Consider the following 25,579-nt stretch of genomic DNA (forward strand, 5'->3'; position numbering starts at 1 on the left):
CCGGAACAAAAGCATGGATGGAGTGTTTGTGTGAACTAATATAAATTCAAAGTAAACATCATTACATAAAAGGGTACGGTCTTTTTTTTTTTAGTTTTATTCATTTCAAACGGGTCGAGGTTTGCCCACGGCTGGTCTATCATATGTCATTCCAGAGGACTTCTGTGCTTATACAAAGACATACTAGTATATTTCCTTTTTAAAAACAGACACAAATGCTGTCGTATTGAATCTACTGTTCTGTGAGTTCCTTTTTACATTTAACAATATACCTTGGCCCTAACCGGTTTGGCTCAGTGGATAGAGCGTCGGCCTGCGGACTGAAGGGTCCCAGGTTCAATTCTGGTCAAGGGCATGTACCTGGGTTGCTGGCACATCCCCAGTAAGGGGTGTGCAGGAGGCAGCTGAATCGATGTTTCTCTCTCATCAATGTTTCTAACTCTCTATCCCTCTCCCTTCCTCTCTGTAAAAATGAAATAAAATATATTTTTTAAAAAAAACACAATATACCTTGGACATCTTTCCAAGTCAGCACATATAGATATACCTTATTCTTTTTAATAGCTACATACTATTTTATCATTTGAATGTACTATAAAGTCCTATAGTTATTTAACTACTCGTGTATTAATGAACATTTGGGTTTCCTGCCCTGAAAATTTGGGAGAATCTGGGGGACAGAAAGCATGCTTTCTCTAAGTGGATCACCAGGAGGGGTGATGAGAGAGTCCAGTCCCACTTCTGCTCCGGGATCCCAGACCCACAGATTCCCTACTGAGATGAAGACATAGCACCATGTGGTGGCCGCTGGTTCAATGCATGTGTCCTCGAAGGCTGGGGTACAGCTTCCATCACTCCCTTAGGCTGGCTGGTTGTAGGTGACAAGGTGTTTAGTAGAACCAATGGATTCCAGGGCTGCGTGCTAACTGTCATGCCTCCTTCGCAGGAAAACGGCCCGTTGGCCTGATGTTGTGTGGACTCCCATGGCGGGAAAGCAATCATCCTCTAAGCTTGTGATTGTGGGGCAGGCAGGACAGGCAAACCGCTTGCAAGAATGAGTGTCTATCCCGGGAAGGACAGTCACAGCCCTTCCACGGAGCAGCTGGTCTCCTTCAAGGACAGAGCATGTCAGTCCCCGAGGGTCAGGCGTTGTTACTGGCAGGTTATGTCCTCGGCAGCAGCAGCCAGGTCAGCCGTGGGGAGAAAGGGAGCCAGTGCTGCGGGGCCATCCACCGCCACCACCCCTGCGGCCGTGGCACCTGTGCATGGATCGGTTACACAAGCCCTGGGGTGGCCAAGGACAGAGCCGGCTGGCACCCTCCAGAGAAGACACCCTCTGCCTGGATGCTCAAGGCCTCCTCGGCGTCAGTGAAGCCCACAGACCCTCAAGCTCTGTGCTCGCTCCCACGAGTACAGTTTATGCCTCATCACCAAATGCTTTCAATCTTGCTCCGTCCCTTCTACCCACAGATCCATGCTTATCGCAGGTCCTTTCTTCCTCATGCAGAGTGAGCCATCCCGTGCACTGCTGGAAGCTCTGCTCATGGGAGGGTTCCCTTTCATCACGGTCCTGCAAGAGCGCCGCCCGCCCGGGGGCTTTGGTGGTGGCAGACCTAGTGCCAGCATAATGAGCCGATCCGTCTGGGAGCTGGTCTTGGGTTTTTCTCCTCCATTAGTTGTAAACTCCCATGGAGCCATACATACATGTCAATTGAAGGAGGGGTGACAGTGCAACAAAGTAGATGACCGGAGAATGAGCCACCTCTTTTTGTAACTTGCTTGTTTCCCCCCGGGACCTCCTGGAGCCCGATCACACATGTATAGTTTTCATGGTTTGGTGGATTATTACTGGTGCATCTCGCAGCCTTATGACAGCGTGTCTCTGTTACCCAGCTCACAGGGTGGCTCTGGGTCACAGAATCACCTGATGGCCCGTGGACAGGTGCTCAGTCTCTCTTAGGGAGTTACCAGGTGTCCTTGTCAGGAATTAAGTCCCTGGTCACGGGACAGTGCTCCCAGGCCAATGAATTCCCCCTTTTCCAGCCTTATATTTCTCCACCGCATGGTCCAGCAGACTTACGTTTCCTGCTGGTACGTAGGAGCCAGGTCTTGTAATTCTCAAGGACAGTCATTTCCTCCTGGAGCAGGAACCATAGTGCCTGCTGAGGCAGTGACAGCCTCATCCTAGTTAGAGGTCTGTGGGCCTGGGAGGAGGTGGGGAGCCAGTCGGGAGCCACCTGCCTCACTGAGGTATTTTCAGGTCGTCATGTGGCAAAGGTATAAGAGGCCGCTTCTCCCAGCCCGGAGCGCTCTGAGAAATTTGAGGGTTTAAGATTCTCAGACTCATCCCCTAAATGTCCCCATCCCAGACCTCTGCGTCCCTCGCTTTTCCTGCCAGAGCCCTGACTTTGGCATAAGAGATCTGTTGAGACTGTGCACCCTCGCTTTTGTATACATGTTAAGTCCTGAGCCTGCTCTTAGCACAATCTATCCTGCATCTACGGGAGATAAATGTCTCCTTAAATACTGTCATAGAGGCCTTTTATTTTTTTTAATCCTCACCCAAGGATATGTTTCTTATGGATTTTAGAGAGAGAGAGGAGGAGAGACAGAGACAGAGAGACAAAGAGAGAGAAACATTGACCCCATTGCCTCCTATATGCACCCTGGCTGGAGATTGAACCCGAAACATGTATGGGACAATGCTCCAACCAACTGCACCACCCGGTCGGTCAGGGCTGCCACAGAGGCTTCTGACTCCCACAGTTGATGGATGGCTAACCGGAACCTATCTATCATTTTCCCTTTTCTTTTCTCAACGACCTAAAGGTGTTAACAAAAGCCAGTCATTCGATAATCCCTGTAATTATCATTGCCCCATATTAGTCACGTGCCACTGCTAATGCATAAGGCAATCTGCACCACATTCAAAAGCAGGACTGATGGAAGTCTCAGTCATTGTGTTGTTGCTGCTCCCCGGAGCTTCCTCTCGCCCCACTTGCCACCAGCTGTGGGGGCCTGGCCATCTGCCTGGGGATTGATCCGATTCCAGATCCCTTTCTGAAGATCTGCCAGCTAGGGCCACCTCTAGTACCAGCTCTCTCAGCCCGGACACCTCCCAGAAAGCAGTCTCAGACAAGCGACTCTGTTAGTAGCTTGTTTTGGGAAGTGATACCAGGAATCGGAGAGAGGGAGATAGGGAAGGAGGAAAAGGCAATGCAGGGGCAAAGGGGCTCCTCCTGCCAGGTCTCTGCAAGGAGCCTGAGGACCAGAGGACTTACCCACCACTTCCTGTCCCCCACTGGGCAGGGGTTCGCCCCACGGAGTTCTCCCTCCTGCATGGTAGAGTCAACCCGCCAGCATCCCATATCCCAGCACCCAGCAGCCCTGGGGCAGAAAGCCAAGGCACAGAGTACAGCGGAGGTGAGGGCTGCCGGCTACATCTGGGCAAAGCTGGAAGCTGCAGCAATGGCTAAATTAAAGGATGCCCTGAAGGATGGGAAGCAGCATGCGAGAGGCAGCGAACGCTGACCTCCTTGCTGTTCTGCAAACATTCCAGGCAGGATCCCACAGAAGAGCCTTTGGGATGGCAGTTCTTTCTGCCTGGAACAATTTTCTGGAAATCCTCATGACTTTCACCTTCTCTAGACTTTTCTTTTCCATTTGTTACCTTTTCAGTGAGTTCTTCTCTGATCACCATGTTTTAAATTGCAACCCCTATTATGTTCCCTACCTACTATATTTCTCCCCATAAGACTCACCACCACCCAGCATGCTCAAACACAGGGGTGGGATAAAGTAAGTTTACAGTTGTTCCTATAGAAAATACTGCAATAATTAATGAATAATAATACAAGAACAAACTCTGTTTCACGTACTAACAACTGTAAACATACTTTTACCCACCCCTGTATGAGCTCCTGACAGCAGAGATTTTTGTCATCTTTGTTAAATATTGTAATTCCAGAGCTTAGAATAATGTCTGGCACAGAGTAGGGCTCAGTATATGTTTTAAATAACAATGTATATCAAATGAATATATGAAAATAGAATAATTTTACATATCTTAATGTATTTCCTATTTTCATCTATTTTTATAAAATTACTCAGTAGTTTATCTTCTTCACTTAACATACATCATTGTCATAAGATCAATAGAGAGGTCTCTGTTAATCTCATTATTATTAATAACTGCACAATATTTAATACTTCATAGTTTAAATGTATCACCATTTATTTAGCCATCCTCTTCTGTCAAAGGAGGTTGGTGTTATTTCCAACTTTTTACCTGTACGAACAATATTGCAATAAGTATCCTTGTACATATCCTTGTATGCAGTGGTGCTTTTATTTATATAAGGTATATTCCCAGAAGTGGTGTGCTGGGTAAAAGTGTCTGTGTGTGTGAGTGTGCGTGTGTGTATGTGTGTAGATGTGTTTCAATAGACTTTATTTTTTAGAACAGTTTCAGATTTACAGAAATTTGAGATGATCCTATTAAGAGTCACCATATACCCTCTACCTAGTTTCATGCATTATTAACATCTTTCATTAGTACAGTACGTTTGTTATAATTAAGGAAATAGTATTGATACATTATCATTAGCTGAAGTCCTTACTTTATTCCAATTTCCTTTGTTTTAATATAATGTCCTTTTTCTATTCCAGGATCCCATCTGGGATTCCAAATGGCATTTACTCACCAGGTGTCCCTAGGCTTGTCTTGGCTGTGACAGTGTCAGATTTTCTGTGCTTTTGAGGAGCACTGGCCAGGTGTTCTGTAGAAAGTGCCCCTGTTGGAATTTGTTTGGTGTTTTCGTCACGGTTAGACTGGGTCCCGGGTTTGGGAGGAAAACCACGTCGCCTGGCTGAGATAGTGTCCGTCAGGTTTCTCCAAGGAAGTCGCTCTTTCTCTGTCTCTCCATCCTGTAGTCTTTGGAAGGAAGTCACTATATGCAGCCAACACATGAGGAGTGGGGGGTTCGGCACGCCTCTGTGAAGGCAGAGTATCTACAGGAATTATTTGGAATTCTTCTACATAAATGTATTTATTTTCTCCTATTTATTTATTCAGTCAGTCAGTCAATCATTCAGTCATAGCAGGATGGATTCATGGGTATTTGTGTCCCTTTGACATACCACCATTAATGTAAGATTTGTTGGGGTTTTTTTTATCATTTCCTTACTTTCTGGCTTTATCTTGTACATTTCCTCCTTATCTAGAATCATCCATTTTCTCCCAGGAGCCCTGTTCCCTTTGTTGGGGAAGGGTATTAGCAACCAAGATTTGAGCTCTAGGTGCACATGTTGCCCCTGGGGTATGGTATGGTTGCTTCTAGGCTCTTTGATCTGACAGAGCAAAGTCATATATGTGTGAATTTCAATCGATGTATACAGACGTATCTACAGGTATTTCTGTAAGTAATCACCTGTACTTGCATTAAGCTAAACATGAGTTCATACCGATGTCTCCAACTCTAATTCAATATTTAAAATAGAGAGAAACTAAAAGGGAGACCGAAGTAAAATTGCAGCAGCAAAGGCAGAAACTTTAACACAAGAAACTACACCTGCGTCTGAGTGGCCCAGGCTTCTAGGTATAGCATAGCTGGAGGATGGCGGCGACTAGTCTGGTAAGAACCACTGATGACTCCAGATTGGGCCAGCCCAGCTCAGAATGCTGAGGAATGAGACTGGCCTGAGGCGTTGCCTTTACATACTCATAATAATGAAGGGATTCTAATTAAATGAGCCCTGAACTAAATCTTTGTAGGATATATGGTACTCTAGTCTGGACTATTAAGATGACTTGTCTGTATAATAAACATGTTGAATAAGCCTGTGAACATCTATCCATCCATCTTGTTGCTTGGTTCTTCTCATCTAATCCCCCCCACCCCCCGCCATGTCCCTAAAGAGGCCCATTAAGTATTGAAGTAGAAACACCCACACCTTCTTGAATGACACTGTGAATGTTGAGCTGTGATTGAAACCTCTGGGCTGCTGATTGCAAACTGGTTTAAGACCAAAGGTGCCTCTCTGAGTCCTGCCCCTGGAGTCAACAGAGAGACAGGAGTAATGTGGTTTGAGATGCTACACCCATAGGGCCTGGCTCCTGGTCTCACCACTGCACTGACACTGCTTCCGGGGAGGCCACATGACCCCTGCCTGGGGAGACCCACCAGGCACGCTCAGGCCTCTCCCCACTTCACCTGTCATCAGCCTCCATCACCGCAGTCTATTTGTCCTTCCACATCTGCCCGTGGCATCATGGCATCATGCCATGATTGTCTTCTTCCTTACGCTGGGCACCTTCTTCCCTCTCTCTTCCTCCTCACCCACTCTTCAGATGCGCAGGGGTTCCTTGGGCCTCTCCCTTCCACTCGCTCTTCTGGTCAATCACATGTGTCCGTGGATTCACTTACACTCACGATGACTCCCGGCTTTTATCTTCAGCTCTAACTCCAGCCAACCTGATGGTTCCACTCTGGTGTCTCAGAGTTCCCAACATGCCAAAGATAGTCATTTCTTCCCCAAAGAAACCATTTCCTCTCCCACTGCTGACCCCGCCATCTGCCCCATGATACAAACCTTTGGTCATTCTTGATGACTTCCTCTTCCCCCTCCCTCAACCTCCAGTCCCTCACCACATCTGACTATTCTAATCACAAAGAATAGCTCTGAACAGTGCCTTTCTTGCCATCTGTCTGGCCTCCGCCCTGGTCCATGTTCTAGACACACACCTTCAGGCACATCAGGTTGAAGTCTTCCTCGTTTTCCTGTCTTAAAATGTTTCATCAGCTTAAGAAGCGTGATTTATTTATTCATCCACAGATAATTGCCGAGGCCCTGTGCTGGGGGTTCAACAACATCATTTTGAGTAAACAAGAGAACACAGACCCTGATATCATGGTCCTTACATTCTGTGGAATGCATCTGTTATATCTATTGACAGCAGAGGACATAAACAATCAACTGAGGAATTTTTACTCTGTAATTACTTAGTAAATACAACAGGTTCTGAAGGACACATACTTCAGGGGAGCTACCAGCCATGCAGGGGCACGGCGCCCTGGGGAGCAGGGGAGACCTCCTTAGGAAGGCCATTTCATCTGAGCCTTAGAGGATGAGTTTGTATTAACTAAACCATCTCTCCCTTTTCACTCTCCTTTCTTTCCCAGCCTTCTCATATCTCTCTTTGCCTTCACCAACCACCTGGGCTATCATCGCTTTTCACATACAAGCTACTAGCAAACAGCTCATGAAGAGAAGTAAGATAATACCGTTTACAGGTTACTTCAACCAAGACAAAAACTTCCTAAAGGACGAGCAGCTTTCTTCTTACTGGGTCCGAACTAGAGAACGCTGTCTTCCACACCTCACAGTTGGCGCCTTGTCCTTCCTGTTTTCAGCAACTCAAGCATCCCAACCTTGTGAACCTGATCGAAGTCTTCCGGCGGAAGCGGAGGCTGCACCTGGTGTTTGAGTACTGCGACCGCACGGTTCTGCACGAGTTGGACAGATACCAAAGAGGGTGAGCGCTCCATCCCTTACACAAACAAAACACAATGAAACACAGCGGGATCTGTGTGAGGGGAAATTAGCAAGGACCCTTTTTCAGGTTAGGCAGGAACAGCCAGTGTCTGGACAGCATACCCTGCTGCTGGGGTCCACAGAGGAGGCGTTACCAAAAAGGTTAGAAAAGAGAGCCTATCTAATCATTGTCATGAAGAAAGCAACCGCAGCATTATTAGATTGAACTTGATTTCTTTGGTACATTATCTCTGCATATTAGGTATCCGAGTCTCTAAGAAAGAAAAGGGAGGGTATTAGTTATTCTGTGCCTGATTCAGGAAGTCTGAGGACTTGGAGATTGGAAAGAAGATCCCAAAGAAAATGGCTATTAGGAAGTTAACGGCTAAAACAAATGTGTTGCCCTGGCTGGTTTGGCTCAGTGGATAGAGCATTGGCCTGCAGACTGAAGGGTCCCAGGTTCTATTCTGGTCAAGGGCACATATCTTGGTTGCAGGCTCCTCCCCGGCCTGAGCCCTGGTCTGGGCGCATGTAGGAGGCAACTAATCGATGTGTTTCTCTCACATTGATATTTCTCTCTGTCTATCCCTCTCTCTCTCTCTTCCACTCTCTCTAAAAATCAATGGAAAAATATCCTCGGGTGAGGAAATAAACAAACAAATGTGTTGCTGCATCCAAAGCAATCTGGGTGTCTGTTCTGCTATCTCGGTCAGGACTTCTTTGGTTACAAGTGGCAAAAACCCAGCTGAAGCAAGTGTGGGTGAAAAAGGAATGTGTTGGTAGCTGTAAGTAGGAAGGATTGGGGATGACTTTAAAGGCTTTGCTGATCTTACCACATCTCTCTAGCATATGCAACTCTTATGTGTGCATGGGAAGGCTTAGGGAGCAGGCAGATACTTCCTTTGAAAAAAAGGGGGGCTCCCTTTCAAGGGTGGAGGGTAGCCCTTACCTGAGTGAATAGAATAGAGGCTGGATTTTGGCTTCCACCCACTCCTCAGCAGATGTCTTAGGGCAGAGTGCCATAGGTGGTGGCTGTTCTCTCTCGGCTCTTCTTTGTGTTGTTTTCATTCTACTTTGTACACAAGTCTCCCTTATAAGGTGAATTTTGGAAGATGTGTGTGCGTTGGGGGGAAGGGGATAGAAAGAGTTAGGAAGGGAAGAATATTATAGAAAGCATGACCACAGGGTTTTATCAACCTATGTAGCCATTCTAGAAGAAAGGACATTCTAGAAGAAGGTAGTATCTGCATATAAAGTCCAGTGGAAGACTCTGATTGGTTCATCTCAGCTGATGCAATTACTGTGTCCAAAAGGAGAGGGTAGAATGATTAGCAGGCCTTGGAAGATATGATTGAAAGCAGGTCAGTCAAGGAGGACTTCATGGAGGAGGTGGCCTTTGGATTGAACGGTGTGGAGATTTAAGAGAAGTTAAGCAGGAAAGAATAGTCTAGCTCTCCTTTTGCCTTGCTCCCGGGAGCCCAACTTTGGCTGGGGACAATATACAGAGTGCCTTGTAGATCAGAGTGGTGGAATGTCCCCCCATCCCGGTCACATTCACTCAGCAGCTGGAGGCTGGGGCTCTTTTAACAATGCTTTCGAGCCTAGGCCAAGAGCTTGCTCTGCCATATAGTGGTGGTTATATATTATCTAGCATGACCTCCAGGCAAATGGGATTAAAGTGGCTTATAGTCTGTTAGTGACCATGGCATAGGCTTTTCATGTTAATTTACACAACCAGAGAGCGCCAAGAAAACAGACACATCCCTTCAGAAAGTCATTGATGCGGAGAAATGTATTCAAGGGAGAAAACCTTTAGTATGTTGATATTTACTCTTTGGACAGCTTGGAAGTGACACTTCAATGAAACTTATTAGTATAAGTTACTCGTGGCTATGTGGTTGGTACAAGGGAGGTGTTGCAGGGAGTTTGATTAATTATGTTAGATTGAGTCACTTGGAAACACTGATTTGTGGGGGGTTGAAAGCAATAGGGAGCCAGTTCTTTTTTGGCATGTAATTTAAGAAGAAAACAAGGACAGGACAAGGATCGATTAGAGTTTTGAAAGCATATTTTTTTCCCTTAGCTCCACTGGCTAAAATATGTTATATATATTCCAGGAAATATAAAAATGTTTTACTATGGAAGTGGGTTATTTGTAAGCACATTCCAGTAAAAGTGGGTCTTTATCATCTGTATGACCTTTAGCAAGATGCCTGCAGGTATCCCCACCTGGAAAAATGAGAGTTCAGTGCCCGGTCAAGTTTAAGGGAACTTCCAGCTCTGTAATGCTACCCATTGATGGTCTCATATCCCAGAAGTCAGAAGACTTTGGTTCTCCCTTGGATTCATATATGATCTGTTACATAATATCAACAGGGGGAATGTGCTGATGCTGGTGTTTGCCCTGCCTGGTGCCAGGTAGGGGCCTCCTTCGGTTTGCACACTTACTGCAAGAATGTCCTGTGATCACTATGGTCACTCTACGGGATCACCCCGTTCCCACCTGTTCCCCACTCCATGGAATCATTTGCCTTCTAGGCTTCAGGATGTGCTGTTTTCTCAGCCGGGGTTGCCCTACCTTCTCTCCTTTGCCTAGCAAATTCCTGCTTGTCCTTCAGATACAGCTCAAATATGGCCTCCTTTGTGATAGCTATCTTTTAAAAAAAAATTATTGATTGATTTTGGAAAGAGAGGAAGGGAGGGAGGGAGGGAGGGAGGAGAGAGAGAGCTTACCGGAGGCAACCAATCAATGTGTCTCTCTCACATCAATGTTTCTCTCTCTCTCTTTCTCCCTTCCACTCTCTCTAAAAATCAATGAGAAAAAATATCCTCTGGTAAGGATTAACAAAACAACAACAAAAACACCAAAAAGAAAGAAAGAAAGAAAGGCCTTAAAGACACAATCTTAGACTGAACAGTTTTACTTCTAATAATTTACCAGAAGAAAATAATTGAGTGTATGTGTTAAGATTGTTAAAGTATTGTTTATAATGAAAAATTGTAAACAACAGAAATGTCCAATGATAGAGAGTTGGTTAAGTAAATTATGGCATGTCTTTACAGTGGAATACAGTGGAGCCACTAATAATCATGCTTATAGATAAAACAGACATTGACAAAAAATGTTCATAAGTGGTTGCAAAATGAAAAAAAATTCTATTATAAAAATACATATTTAATTTTGATAGATCTTATATATAAGTAGGAAAATAAAGTAATTAATAAATTTTAGTAGTGATTATCTCTGAGTTATGATTGTTAAAGGTATTTTTCGTTTTATTTGTGTTTTTAAAAGTATTTTCTCCATGTTCCATTTATTACCATGGCAATGTTTTCTTATTTAAAATAATTCTTGCCAAATCAGGCTCAAAGACTTATTTCTACTTTGAATCTGAAGTGGACATGAATTCAGCTCCTTATTAACAGGGTTGTAACTTCTACTCCTTTGGAAAGCTTTTGGAGAAGATTCAGATTCATGTTGATACTAACAAGCCAATTTATGCCACAAGATAGGTATCTGCTACACTGACACAAATATGTTTCTATTGTCATTCCCAGTGCTGTGGTTCTGTTGTTCACATCTGCCCTCTTATAAGAATCTTACCATTGCTTATCTGTTGTAGGTCTTAATATGCATTGTACTTATTAGTATACTAGAGGCCTGGTGCACGAAATTTGTGCATGGGAGGGGGAGTCCCCTCAGCCCAGCCTGCACCCTCTCCAATCCGGGACCCCTTGGGGAACATCCCTCTCACAATCCAGGACCGCTGGCTCCTAACTGCTCCCCTGCCTGCCGGCCTGATCCCCCTAACTGCTCTCCCCTGCCGGCCTGATCCCCCTAACTGCTCTCGCCTGCCGGCCTGATCCCCCTAACTGCTCTCCCCTGCCGGCCTGATCCCCCTAACTGCTCTCCCCTGCCGGCCTGATCCCCCTAACTGCTCTCGCCTGCCGGCCTGATCCCCCTAACTGCTCTCCCCTGCCGGCCTGATCCCCCTAACTGCTCTCGCCTGCCGGCCTGATCCCCCTAACTGCTCTCGCCTGCCGGCCTGATCCCCCTAACTGCTCTCCCCTGCCGGCCTGATCCCCCTAACTGCTCTCGCCTGCCGGCCTGATCCCCCTAACTGCTCTCGCCTGCCGGCCTGATCCCCCTAACTGCTCTCCCCTGCCGGCCTGATCCCCCTAACTGCTCTCGCCTGCCGGCCTGATCCCCCTAACTGCTCTCGCCTGCCGGCCTGATCCCCCTAACTGCTCTCGCCTGCCGGCCTGATCCCCCTAACTGCTCTCCCCTGCCGGCCTGATCCCCCTAACTGCTCTCGCCTGCCGGCCTGATCCCCCTAACTGCTCTCCCCTGCCGGCCTGATCCCCCTAACTGCTCTCGCCTGCCGGCCTGATCCCCCTAACTGCTCTCCCCTGCCGGCCTGATCCCCCTAACTGCTCTCGCCTGCCGGCCTGATCCCCCTAACTGCTCTCGCCTGCCGGCCTGATCCCCCTAACTGCTCTCGCCTGCCGGCCTGATCCCCCTAACTGCTCTCGCCTGCCGGCCTGATCCCCCTAACGCCTCTGCCTCGGCCCTGCCACCAAGGCTTTGTCTGGAATGACATCCAGAAGATGTCCAGTCTAATTAGCATATTACCATTTTATTAGTATAGATAAACTATTGGTCTCTCATAACTCAGAGTTTCATAAATGACTAGTTTAGGTGTTCTCTCTTTATTTTTCTGCCCCACTTTAAGTGCAGCCAGATGCAGCACTTCACTGATTCTTTCCATTACCACCAGTTCCTGCTCTGACTCCAGTATAGTTTGTTCAAAGAACATGTGGTGAGCCGAAGCCGGTTTGGCTCAGTGGATAGAGCGTCGGCCTGCGGACTGAAAGGTCCCAGTTCGATTCCGGTCAAGGGCATGTACCTGGGTTGCAGGCACTTCCCCAGTGGGGGATGTGCAGGAGGCAGCTGATTGATGTTTCTCTCTCATCGATGTTTCTAACTCTCTATCTCTCTCCCTTCCTCTCTGTAAAAAAATCAATAAAATATATTTAAAAAAAACAACAACAACATGTGGTGGGTAAAGATTGTCAGTACAAGTTTTCAGTTTCTGAAAACTTTGTAGAACCATAAAAATCTCTCTCTTTTTAAATTAAAAGTGACATATTGTTTGTTATAAAAATGTTTCTAGCACCACAATAATGTATAAAAAGAAATATCATCAGTTTGAAAAATTGTTGTTATTTTGTTGTTTTTTGTTAATCCTCACCCAAGAATATTTTTTCCATTGACTTTTCGAGGGAAAGGGAGAGAGGAAGGGCAAGAGAGAAAGAGAGAAACTTCGATGTGAGAGAGACACATTGACTGGTTGCCTCCCACATGCGCCCTAACTGGGACCAGGAATGGAACCTGCAACCCAGGTACATGCCCTTGATTGGGAATAGGACCCTTGACCCTTCGATGGGATGGCCGATGCTCTCACCATTTAGCAACACCAGCCAGGGCTGAAAAATTATTTTTAATTATTTTATGAATATATACTTAAAGAGATTATACTCTACATACTATTCTGGATTTTTGAAGTATATTTTGGAGCTGTCCCCCTATTTATACATATTTACTTCTATATTTTTAAAGTGGCTATATAGAATTTCATTGTACAAACATACCATGATTTCTTTATTCAATCCCTCATTGATAAATATTTAGATTGTTTCTAGTTTTCTGCATTGACCAACCACTTGCATAAATAGTTCTATAAGATAAATTCCCAAGAACATATTATTTCTACAGGAGCTTGGCCAGCCCTTTCTCCCCTAACTTTGTTGTAGTCTTGTTTAGAAATGAAGCTTTGATTGGTTGGCGTCTTGTAATGTCACAAATGTTAGAAAAGCAGTAGTGGGAACAGCTGTTATACTGAGAATGCTGGAAGAGGTCCATGTTCTTTCTTCATCATTTCTCTCATTTCATGACAGAGGAAAATTTCACTTTCTTGCACCATTGTCCCCTCTGTTGCCCTCTTCTATTCTCCCAAAAAAGTTACATTAAATTTTATTAATTCAGTAGTCACTGTTTCCATTATTATGCTTATGTAAATATTACTATAGCTGAGCATTTTACCATACTAGGGTCTCCTTTCATACTTTTTCTGCAAATTAATATTTGCCTTGCTTTTTAAATTTGCTTAATATTCTTTAACCCTATTGCTAACTTTTCTCACTCTTTCTAATAGCCTCTCAACATACTTTTCCACAAGATAATCACATCAGATGATTCACTCATTCCTTTTCATTCCTTTTCTTTCTTTTTTGGGGGGCGGGGGTGACATCCTGCTGTTAGAATTTCGTTCTCCCTCTGCCTGGCTTGTGTGCGAAGCCTGTTACCCAGTTGTCCTCCTGGGACTTCCCTTTGCTCTCTCTCATCCTTGGAATCCCACTGCATTTCCCTACAGTTGGATCTACTACTGCCTGGATCTCCTGCCTTCCTCTTTCTGGGTTTACCTACTTACTTTGGCCAAGCACATCCATCGCCAATCCTTTAAAGAGATAACACAGTCACACAGAAATCTCGATTACAGACATTTCTATCGCCCATCCCCTGATCCTCATCTCCCCTTGGAGTAAAACAGTTGGGACCCCTTAGGTCCCTGGGGAGCAACAAAATTCCCAAGCAGGCAGGAAGCACACCGGTGGAGGACTGAGGGGTGTACTCCTCCTCCACCGGGTCCTGCTGGTGGGAGGTGGGCCCATTCCACCCTCCCCAGAAGGGCACCTGTGCTGACCTGGGTGACAGCCCAGTGGGCTTCAGAGGAAGTCGCTCTCGGTGAGGCAACTGACTGAAGACCCCAGGGAAGACCACGGGCTACCCAGGGAATGAAGACACACCTGGCTGGGCCCTCCCACCTTGGCTGATGAGTGTCCTTGCTCAATTTTCTCCTACCCTGCCTAGACCCGCATTTCTAGGTCTGGGGAGCTGACATCCTCAGGAGAACAAATCCCATGAGACCTGCCCAGCCGGCTGCGAGTCCAAGGGGCGCAGGTTTACGAGGAAGAGGAATTGGGGACATAGTTTGTTCAGAGTCCCACTGCCTAATCTCGTGGGGGAGGAGAACCAGGCCAGAGGAAAATCTCAAGCCACTTCCCTCACAGGCTGAGGTTGAGTTTATACATGATTCCTCTAAAGCAGTGATTCTCAACCTGTGGGTCACCGCCCCTTTGGGGGTTGAACGACCCTTTCACAGGGGTCGCCTAAGACCATCGGAAAACACATATATAATTACATATTGTTTTTGTGATTAATCACGATGCTTTAATTATGTTCAATTTGTAACAATGAAAATACATCCTGCATATCAGATATTTACATTATGATTCATAACAGTAGCAAAATCACAGTTATGAAGTAGCAACGAAAATAATTTTATGGTTGGGGGTCACCACAACATGAGGAACCGTATTAAAGGGTTGCGGCATTAGGAAGGTTGAGAACCACTGCTCTAAAGGGACAGCTTGTCTTTGAGCTGGAATCCGGGGGGGGGGGGGGGGGTGTCTTAGAGACAATAGAGATTGAGGGAGAACTGGGGCCCTTCCCTGCCTCACTCTGCCCCAGACCTCAGCCATGAGCACCATTTCCCACCAGTTGGGAAACACGTACTATGAAGTGGAGTAAATTCCTTCACCCTGCCAGCATAAGCTACAGCTTTAAGAATGTCTGCTTTAGCCTGAAGGGTCTGGCCAGACACCCAGACGCTTCCAAAGCTTTTAAGTTTGTTAGTGAAATATTTTCATATTTGTTTAAGATGGTATAAGGCAGAGGGCACGGTGATGACAACCCTCAACATGCCTGGCTCTTGAGTCACGCCGTTCCAATCGGGATGGTTGCTTTAAGGCAGTTGTCATCCGTCATTTCCCTTCACCTCCTCCCAGAAGCTCCTGCACGCCCCCCCCCCCCCCCCCCCCCCCGGCCGTGGGCCAGGTCTCAGCTTTCTCTGTTTCCTGTCATCTTCTTTGATAGTTTACGCCTTTTTGATGGAGTGCAACCTCCAGGGGGCTTCCCGATAGGTTAAAAGAGAGATTAACCAAAGAACTTATAAGTATATATGCATAGTCCATGGACTCAGATGACAGACAGGTGAGGGCTTGGCGGGAGTGATGGGTGGAGGGGGGCAGAGGGGAGAAAATGGGGGACATCTGTAATACTCTCAACAATAAAATAAATTTTAAAAAAGAGAGAGGCTGAGACCTTATCCTTGAATGTTTAAAAAGTATTTTCTTTTCACACTTGATTTTTATTTTGTTTGTTTTTGGTGAAAAATAACATTTCTTCAAAAATTTTGCCGAAACCGGTTTGGCTCAGTGGATAGAGCATCAGCCTGCGGACTGGGAGGTCCCGGGTTCGATTCCGGTCAGGGGCATGTGCCTGGGTTGCGGGCACATCCCCGGTGGGGGATGTGCAGGAGGCAGCTGATCGATGTTTCTCTCTCATCGATGTTTCTAACTCTCTCTATCTCTCTCCCTTCCTCTCTGTGAAAAATCAATAAAATATATTTTAAAAAAAAAATTTGGAGGCAAGCATTTGTTTATTTTTTATTTAATTTTTTCTATCACCATTTATTCCCTCTATGCAGTCTTCTGCCTCTGCCCATCTCCCTCCACCCCCAAAATCACTATTGTCCATGTCCATGAGTTCTCTCTTTCTTTTTTTTTTACTCAGTCCTGCCACCCCCTCCCTACCTCCCACCCCCCTCACCACCACCCCGCCCCCAATCCACCCCCAACCCCGTCTCAAGCTGTCTGCCTGCTCTCTAGCAATGATTCTGTCTCTATTTTGCTTGGCAGTTACGTTTGCACATTAAATTCCACATATGAGTGAAATCATATGGTACTTGTCTTTCTCTAAGTGGCTTACCATGATGTTCAATTTTGGAGGCATTTTTAAGTGCCTTCTCTCTCCTAGTGCTGTTAAGGAGTCTGTTGTCGTTCTATTTTCTGCTTCTTTGTGAAGTTCTGTTTCTTATTTCCTGAAGCTTGTAGCATCCTCTCTTTACTCACTGCATTCTGAATTTTGAAAATCATGGGCCTTGCTTTTTGTGTCCATTCCTGAGGCACTTGGCGGATTCTTTCTGTCTGAGGGGGGGGGGGGGGGGGATTTAATTGTTTTGTTCTTGATTTCCTAGCCTTTGTTTTCTCTTTTCCTGGACCTTCTATTATTTGGAGGTCTAGCTCTCTGGTCCCCGTGGGGTTTACGATGTCCTGTTCTTATTTCACGGATGCAGCAGCTTTCCTGTTGCCATCTTCTCTGAGGATATCCATGTTGTTGTTTTAATGTTCCCTTCACTCCTCATCGTTTCTCTTTCTTTTGAGTGGCCCTTTTTCTGTTTGTTTTGGTCTCTGACCCTCTTTTTTTTTTTTAATATATTTTATTGATTTTTTACAGAGAGGAAGGGAGAGAGATAGAGAGTTAGAAACATCGATGAGAGAGAAACATCGATCAGCTGCCTCCTGCACACTCCCCACTGGGGATGTGCCCGCAACCCAGGTACATGCCCTTGACCGGAATCGAACCTGGGACCTTTCAGTCCGCAGGCCGACGCTCTATCCACTGAGCCAAACCGGTTTCGGCTGGTCTCTGACCCTCTTATTTGAGACTCTCTTGGGCAAATAGATCTTGTATGTCTATGGTTTAGAGTAGGGAATTCTCAGAAGCTTGGGACGTCCCTGTGGGGTTATCTGGCTGGGCCCTTTGCTGGGGGAACCCCAATCTTCAGATCCTCCCTCCTGAGCTCCCACCAAAAAAGTCTTCCAATATTTTGCCCCAAGAGTAAAGCCTGGCTGCCAGCCTTCTCGGGACCTAGTGCAGGAAGAGGGCTGGGGAGTCCCCACATTCTATACTTTGTCTGTCGGCAGTCATTTAATCCACCGTCACGGCGGACCAAACGCCCTCGATTTTATGCTCCCCAGAAAACAAACCGCAGCCCTCCACTACTGGGGGAGAAGCCTTTCCTATTGGAGTAGAACAGGGGAAGGGGCTAGGGGTTTAATTGTTTCCCAAACAGGTTTGTCCACACCCCTTCCCGCCCACCTCCACGGAGGTCTTAGCTGTTACTTCCTGAGCCTTCTCGGGACTCTTGGGGGTTAACTGGTTGGTCCTCCAGGCTCCCTTCTTTAGACGGGTGACTTTTTCTAGCATCTGTGTGGCTATGCCACTAGGACTAGAAGAGAATTGGGAGAGAAGCCGCTCGAAGCCCAGGGGCTTAGTTCAGGTGCAGAAATGTCCGGGCTGGTCTTCCTGGAAGTGGCCTCCTGCACGTGTCCCACCGACGAAGCATCCTCTCCTCTGCTTGAAAGGATTTCCTCAACATCTGGTCTGTGACAACCCTGACCTGGCAGCCCCTCTCAGAGGCTGGAAGTGACTTTTTTTTGGTCACCTTAACATAGCTACTCGGGAGTTTCCTCCCTGGCTTGCTTTTTTTTTCTTCTTTTTTCTTTTTTTTAAATTATTGTTGACCATGTTACAGATGTCTCCCATTTCCCTCCCTTAACCCACCTCCCCCCACCCCCCCCCAGGTCTTTACCACCTCATGGTCCGTGTCCATGGGCTATGCATATTAGAATGTAAGCTCTTTGGTTTATCTCTGCTCGTCCCCCCACCCCCACACCTGGCTTACATTTTAGTTCTGGTGGAGGACCACAGCAACATTGTTTAATTCATAAGAACACTAGGCTCAGCTGGTGGGTGGGGGTCTCTGAATATACATGTACACTTTCTGTAGTCCATTTCACTCATTGCCTAATTAAAAAAAAGAAAAAAATCCTCCCCCGGGAAGTGCTTTTCTCTAACTTGCCCAAGGGACCTGCTGGAGCTACTGGTTGCCCTGTTACATAAGCTTCAAGTCAGAGAGTGCTGGCGGCAGTGGCATCAAGTTTAGGTGCTGTGAAAGAGGACAGGCGAAAGATAAGGGGGGCGGGGGGTGCAGCTAGCTCCCAGGGGGGAGCAGTGTGGGAAAGAATCAGGGGCCCAGGTGAGTTATTGATCACCGCCAACTTCTGTTACATGGGGTGCGACGCAAACCCCTTCCCTGTCCTCACCAGAGTCTCCATTACCTTAACAAGCATCCTGCCGCGGGAGCCTGGAGAAGCCACGTGTGCACACAGAGAAGATGAGCTCCGCGGCAAGGCCACTAGCTTGGGGCCACTTGCAAAAATGCACAACGTTTTTACGCTGTAAATTAACTAGCTTTCCAGCAACAAAAAGCTTCTTATAGAAATGGAGCTCAAGTTACCAGGCAGGTTCCAGCGGTGTCACAGATGTTTGAGGTCAGCGGTCATAAAGACTTGAAGTCCTGTGGGTCTTCATGGTCCCTCCCTGTAGCAGCAGAGGAGAGATGGCATTGTTGTTCGCCTGCTGTCCCCGGAGCTCAGCCGTGTGCTGGTCACATGTTCTTCATGTTGGGCCTGTGGAATGACGGGTCAGTGAGTTAGATGACTTTCTGTGCGGCCTAAGAGTTTGCACTATTTAAGCCTATCTTAGTTTACTTTTTTCTTTTTCTTTTTTGAGCTGAATTCCATGGCTACACTAAAGAATGTGTGTGTGCTGCTTCTTTATTTTCACTAGGGTACCAGAGCATCTCGTGAAGAGCATAACTTGGCAGACATTGCAAGCTGTGAATTTTTGCCATAAACACAATGTAAGTCTCGTGATCGCCCTTGGGGAAAAAAAAAATCAGAAGGCTGCCTTTAAGCTGAGGCAGAACCTTCGTTCAAAGTTTATGTCATGCTTTTGTGGATATAATTTTTCATCCAAATCTCCTTAAGCCTGGTTAGGGTATGTGGAGGCTGAACGTGCCAACCTAGCGATTCCTTCTTGTTCGGGTCACATAAGAGATGCATTTTTATGATTTATACTCATCAGAAGCTACTCAGGTTTAAGGTAGCATCCCATCCACTTGGAGTCTGCATGGGTCTGCTACCCTCAGAAGGCTCTGAAATTAGGGAGAGGAACCCTTCGTGACTCCTGCCCATGCAGTTGCAGGAGGCGGAGTCCCTCGCACAATGCCCCCATGCTAGTGCCTGCTTTGCTGAGATATGAGTGCCAGGTCTGGGTCGAGCCAGCCCAGTGGAAGCCTGTGCCACTCCCGGCCACAGCAGGGCCTGGCAGAGGCAGTGGGCCCAGGCTCTGACTTCACAGATGCTGGAAGCCTGCTGCCCCTACAGTACAGCACTGCCCACTCCCTGCACACGAAGCCAATTCCAGTGTTAGAGCTCCATTTTGGCCACAAGGGCAACCTGACTGCAATATGTTGACCTACTGGCTGCTGGGGCCAGGTTAGCTGGTGGGCCTGATCTGCATGACTTTCCCTGACGCTGCTTTCCCAGATGGAGAAAATAGGACAGTAGTGAGCGCTTTTCCCTACCGAGTCTCCACCTCGCTGAAGCTATAGTCCTTGTCAAAATGCATTTATAGAAGGGAGCGTGGGCGCTTTATTTATTTTTTTAAATACATTTTTATTGATTTCAGAGAGGAAGGGAGAGGGAGAAAGAGATAGAAACGTAAATGATGAGAGAAAATCATGGACAGGCTGCCTCCTGAATGCCCACTACTGGGGATCAAGCCCATAACCTAGGCATGTGCCCTTGACTGGAATCGAACCTGGGACCCTTCAGTCCCCAGGTCAACATTCTATCCATTGAGCCAAACCAGCTAGGCCAGCATGGGTACTTTATATTGCCATTTACTGTGAGTGAGGCTTAGCGCTTTCCCCAGAGTAGGTTTCAGGATGGGGAGCAAGAGACACTGCATAAAGGCCCTGGTGGGGAAAATCAGAGACACTAAGGACCAATGCATACCACAGTTCCCTGGAGAGCCGCTGACCACACTGTTTGGCCACATGTGCTGGTGGGGGGAGGGTGTAGAAACTTGTAAAGAATTCCCAGAACAGACTAGGAGCACATTCTTGCTTACAAGTCCTGCTGACCATCTGTCACCATGATATCCACGGGTGTGCCCATTTATAGTAACATGTGAGCCAGTGGTGAAGAGTGGAGGGATCTCAGGGCCATTAATTGCTGAGAAGCAGATAAGATTGTAATAAAATAATTCAGAAATTGTCTCCCCAAATGTTTTCCAGAGTCATGAATACCCTTTGGGGGAACATTGACACTGCTCTCTCACCCTGAAGGTCGTTTGGAGAGAGTACGAGGCCAGGCCCAAGAAGAGCCTCTGTCCTCTTTCCAAACGCCAGAAAGGCAAGAATGCCCCAGGGTTGCAGCCGCAGCCGAAGGGGGTCTCTCCTGCAGAAGGAGCCAACATTCCTCTCCGGAGAGGAACAAGCTTGGCCGAGGGCAGGATTATTTATTGGGAACCCTGAAAAGCATTTTAACCCAGTTGTTTTCATGTAATTGTTACCCAAGTTGTTGACTTGTTCTTTGCCAAGAAAAGTATTTAATCAGAAAATCATGTGAAGATTATTAAGCATTCTTCCAACATCTCCCTGTGAAACCATGTCCGCCGTGGCTTGGAAACCACAGGTGATCGGAGTCTAAACTGTGGGGTGGATGCAGCTCCGAGAACGCTTGTGTGTGGGACGGAGCTGACATCTAGCGACTCTCTGCAGAGGGTGAGCGCAGCCCACGCCTGTTTATCTTGTCAGGACACATGTCAGAGCTGGAAGGGAGGCCTCGCAGGAGGCTTGTGGTTCCGCCCTTCTCTTCCCCAGCTTATCTCGGCAGGCCCAGCGCTCGTCCTGTTTACCAGGCGGACGGTGTTCTGTTCTGTTAAACAACTGAACTAGGAATCCCGCTTATGCACCAACCTGTGGCTCCAGCAAAGCCCTGTCCAAGCTTTTCCACGTTTCCCTTTCACGGAGGGGTTGCCAGATTACACACTAGTACAGGCCAAATACTCTGTAATACATACTTATACTAAAAAAGTGTTTAACTACAATGTAAAGTTACCTGGGTGCCCTTGTCGGTCCCTTTGGGACCTTCAGGAATTCAGGATGATTCAGGCTATGATAGGTGTGATACTAGATTTACTTCATGCTTACGTTTTGCCAATTTTGGTATTTTTCATCCTATTATCCATAAGGCCAGTGAGAAGTTCAAACGATTTCTCAGTTATTTTTGCTCCTTATTCATGTGTTTTATTGATCCCACATAGTATAGTTGCTCTTTAACAATCTGTTTTGGTTCGATTTTTGTGACTAGTGCATACATAGAGATGTGAAGCCAGAAAATATCCTCATCACAAAACATTCAGTGATTAAGCTGTGTGACTTCGGATTTGCTCGACTTTTGAGTGAGTATTGACGTTTCTCTTAAGTATAAGTGATGGAAAGATTCTTTATATAATAAATGATCTAAATGCTATCGAAAGCTGGTTCTTATATATACTAAGTATATACTAGCTTACTATAAATTACAATTATGTGATTACTGAAAATAGGTAGACACATACAATAGTTTAAACATGTATGCTATAGCCCAGCTATATCGTACTTTTCGGAAGTACTATTTTAGAAGAGTGGTTTTCAACTCTGGCTGCAAGTTAGAATCACATGGGGAATTATAACTATAAAAACTATACTGGTTCCCCCGCCCAGGAATCGTGGTTTAATTGGACGGGGGTGGGGCCCAAGCATCAGTCATGTTGAAAGTTCTATATTCCGAGCGATTTTAATGTGCAAGTCGTATTGAGGACCCAGTGATTTAGAAAAGCCACATGATGGGGCACAGCTGGATGTCTGAGGTCTTCCCCCTCCCGGTTTTGATTCCACGTTTGCACTGTTCTCTCTGTTTCCCATGTCCCATCACTGCCCAGCTGGACCAAGTGACTACTACACAGACTACGTGGCTACCAGGTGGTACCGCTCCCCTGAGCTGTTGGTGGGGGACATGCAGTACGGCCCCCCAGTAGATGTTTGGGCAATTGGCTGTGTCTTTGCTGAGCTGCTGTCAGGGGTGCCTCTGTGGCCAGGAAAATCCGATGTGGATCAGCTCTATCTGATCAGGAAAACCTTGGGTAAGTGGTGTCTCTGTCCTACCTTTTGGGCAACTGGGTAGTTTTACCCACATCAGTGCAGGGCAGAGCCACGTTCCTAGTCTCACCCGATGCCCTTTATAGTTATGAAGGAGGGACACTCTCAACGCCTCCTTTAAATGACTCCATTAAAGGCATCCACATTTGTTTTAATAAAAGCATCCACAATTTTGAGTGTGTACTATTGTCCAAAAAGACATGATTGTCTCTTTGGCATAGTTTGGATCAAGTTAAATTCTGAATGATGATCATAACAACAATAACAGCATACTTTTCTATAAGGGCTGAGCAGTTTACAGGATGCTGATGTATCTCGTTTCATTTATGACAATGTGGTCATTCATTCGGTGGTTGTCCTGACTCCAGCCTGCCAGGCTTGTTTGGATTATTCAGAGAAAGATTCTCAACCTTCTAGGTGTCAGGAAGAGAGTCATTCATCTAATGTCACTTTGCTTGTCTTGCTTTCCCACCCCTTCCTTTCTTTCTATTCGTGGGGTGGAGGGGGCAAGGGGAGGAGAAGAGAGAGAAGGAGAGAGACATGAACAGACCTATTAGCAGTGATTGTCCTCTTCAGAAGTCAGGAGTTGAGCTGCTACTCCCCTGAGAACCCACTTGCCCTCTTCTGAACGCTTGTAGCACCGGCTGTCACCATGCCTTTTACTCCCCGATATGCTGTAAGCTGCCTGAGGGTGAGAGCGTATCTTTCATGTCTATCTGTCCACCAGCGTGTACTGTCTACATAGTAGGCAGTACATATTTGCTGACGGCTTCTTTTGATGACACAAAAGAGACTGGGAGCCCTTCCAGGGGCGCTCAGCCTTCCTTGCTCTGTTTCTCCTGGTGATTTTAGGACACCTTCTCCGTGCCTCCCCCCCAGCTCTGATAGAAGAAGGTTGTTCAGGTCCAGGCACTGCTCTCATGATGAAGACCACTGAGGTCTGGGAAAGGCATTAGAGAGTGTATTTTGGCTGCTTGTGTACAAAATGGGGTGGGACAGCAGCTTTGGGGTTTGAGTGAGAGGTAAAGTTCCAAACCAAATTGGTAAAATTAGACAACTCAATACCCTGTGGTAGGAACTTCAGCCCAGCCCAATAGCAGCGTTTCTGGGGGCCTGGTTGGGAGGGTTATGTTGCTCACGCTGGTCTAGGAAGTAGATCTGAGTGCGCCTCAGGGCGCCCTGCTCTGAGGATCTCCTTGTGTTCTCTGAGCGAAATTCCTCTTCAAATTCTATCCCTAGAATTTTCCTGAGGACAGTTTTATCTGATTTGGCTGAAATGTGGGTAGAGTGAGCCTTACATAATCCCCAGAATACAGAAATGCTCCTTTTGTTTCATTGCTTCATATCGTAAATACTTCTAAAGAGCAAAGAAAATGGGATTTTCAGGTGCTGGCTACTTGGTGAAACAAGAAAAGGTGGTTCCAGTTTATAAATGTCTTCCTTCCAGCTAGATCCTCCATGATTCCCCTCCCTTCCTTCTCCCCTTTCCTTCCTCAGATAATTACTGAGAGCTTGCTATGTGTCAGGCAGGCACTGTTCTGTTAGGCCAGTACACTTTTGTCTTAACCCATCAGGATTCAGTTAACATGATTTTGATTTGTAGTTATTGCACTTTTGCTATTAAAAGGGGGTGTTTCTATTTGATGTGTGTGTGTGTGTGTGTGTGTGTGTGTGTGTGCGCGCGCGCGCGCTTCTGAGTTGTTTGGTTTGAGGAGCAAGAACCTTGCAGCCTTCTATTCCTGTGCATGCTTGTTCTGTGCCTAACACAGCGCTTGCCGCACTGCAGGTCTCAATACAGGTTGTTGAGGCTGCCTCAAAGCCTCTCCCTCCCTCTGATTGGGAGAGCAGACTGCAGACTTCAGAGGTGTAAGCACAGACAGACACAGCACCAGGGAGGGAAACCACAAATCAGTGCTTGCTAACTCTTCCTCTTTCTTCTTGTTTTACCTTCCTCTTTCTTCTTGTCCAAAGGAGATCTCATCCCTAGGCACCAGCAAGTATTTAGCACCAATCAGTACTTCAGTGGGGTGAAAATTCCAGACCCTGAAGATACGGTGAGTGACCCATTTTGGAAAGCATTCTGCATGTCAGGGCTGAACGTCAGCCCCATGGCCCAGTCTGCCCTGCAAGGTCAGTCTAAGAGTCAAAAAGAAATTGGGGCAAATTGGCTAGCAAGACCCTGGCCGTCAGTGCTAATTTAGAGTAAGCTGCTGACAACAGAGGTGAGAGAGCATGATGGACAGGAATGCAGAGCGCCTGTCCTGACCTCACCTGTCTTTTGTCATTTTCAGCAGTTGAAGGTAGGTAGCTCAGAGCCAATCAACGTTTAGACAATGACTTATCCAGGAAAATCCAGCATTGTCCTAAAGCCCTGCTCTACTGAGCTTGCATGGCCAGCCTCCCTCCAGTGCCTGTCCTCTTTGGCCAATGTAGGGAATGCACTCATTCTAAAAAAAACTGAAAAATTAAAAATGTGCATACTCTTAGTCCACTTTCAAGAATTTATTCCAATGGAATCATTAGACAAAGACATAAAGACATAGCATTCTTTAATAGAAATAATTTCCTTTAGTGTCCTATCACTAAAGGGATTAAATAACTTATGGTACATAGCCTTACAATAGAAATACCACATAGCCAATAAAAACAGATTTTATGTATTCACTTAAAAAAAGTTCACAACGTATTGCTAAATGGAAAAAAATGGTTATGAATCAGTATACATAATTTGACATAATTTTAATAAGTATTTAATACACAATACATGTATTTACATATAAGTATAAAAAATCTGACAATCTTTGGAAAATCATGCAAAGCTTTTTACATTTGTGAAATAAATGACTGCAAGGATATACACAAAAATATTAACAGCATATATCTCTCTGTGGTGGGGTAATTTTTTTCTTCCTTTATGGTTTTAAATATTTTTTATGTCTTCTAATGAGCCTGTATGATCATCAAAAACATTTCAGAGCGCAATGGAGGTTTGTGAAATCCTGAGTTTCTACTGTCACAGAAAGTACTTT

General features: G+C 46.1%; 1 protein-coding gene across 5 annotated transcripts in view; it reads left to right on the forward strand.

Annotated features, from left to right (window-relative positions):
- The window catches only part of CDKL1 (cyclin dependent kinase like 1), a 49,746-nt gene that overhangs the window by 15,858 nt on the left and 8,309 nt on the right, over positions 1–25,579 (forward strand). For 4 of the 5 annotated variants that reach the window (XM_059696758.1, XM_059696741.1, XM_059696732.1 and 1 more), the window contains 5 exons: positions 7,413–7,534; positions 19,130–19,202; positions 21,721–21,811; positions 22,334–22,534; positions 24,522–24,604. In XM_059696758.1, the coding sequence (XP_059552741.1) occupies positions 7,413–7,534; positions 19,130–19,202; positions 21,721–21,811; positions 22,334–22,534; positions 24,522–24,604 (570 nt within the window). The remainder of the gene's footprint in view (positions 1–7,412; positions 7,535–19,129; positions 19,203–21,720; positions 21,812–22,333; positions 22,535–24,521; positions 24,605–25,579) is intronic. The other variant, XM_059696769.1, reaches the window with a different exon arrangement.

Source organism: Myotis daubentonii, chromosome 1 (assembly GCF_963259705.1).
Source record: "Myotis daubentonii chromosome 1, mMyoDau2.1, whole genome shotgun sequence".
NCBI lineage: Eukaryota > Metazoa > Chordata > Mammalia > Chiroptera > Vespertilionidae > Myotis > Myotis daubentonii.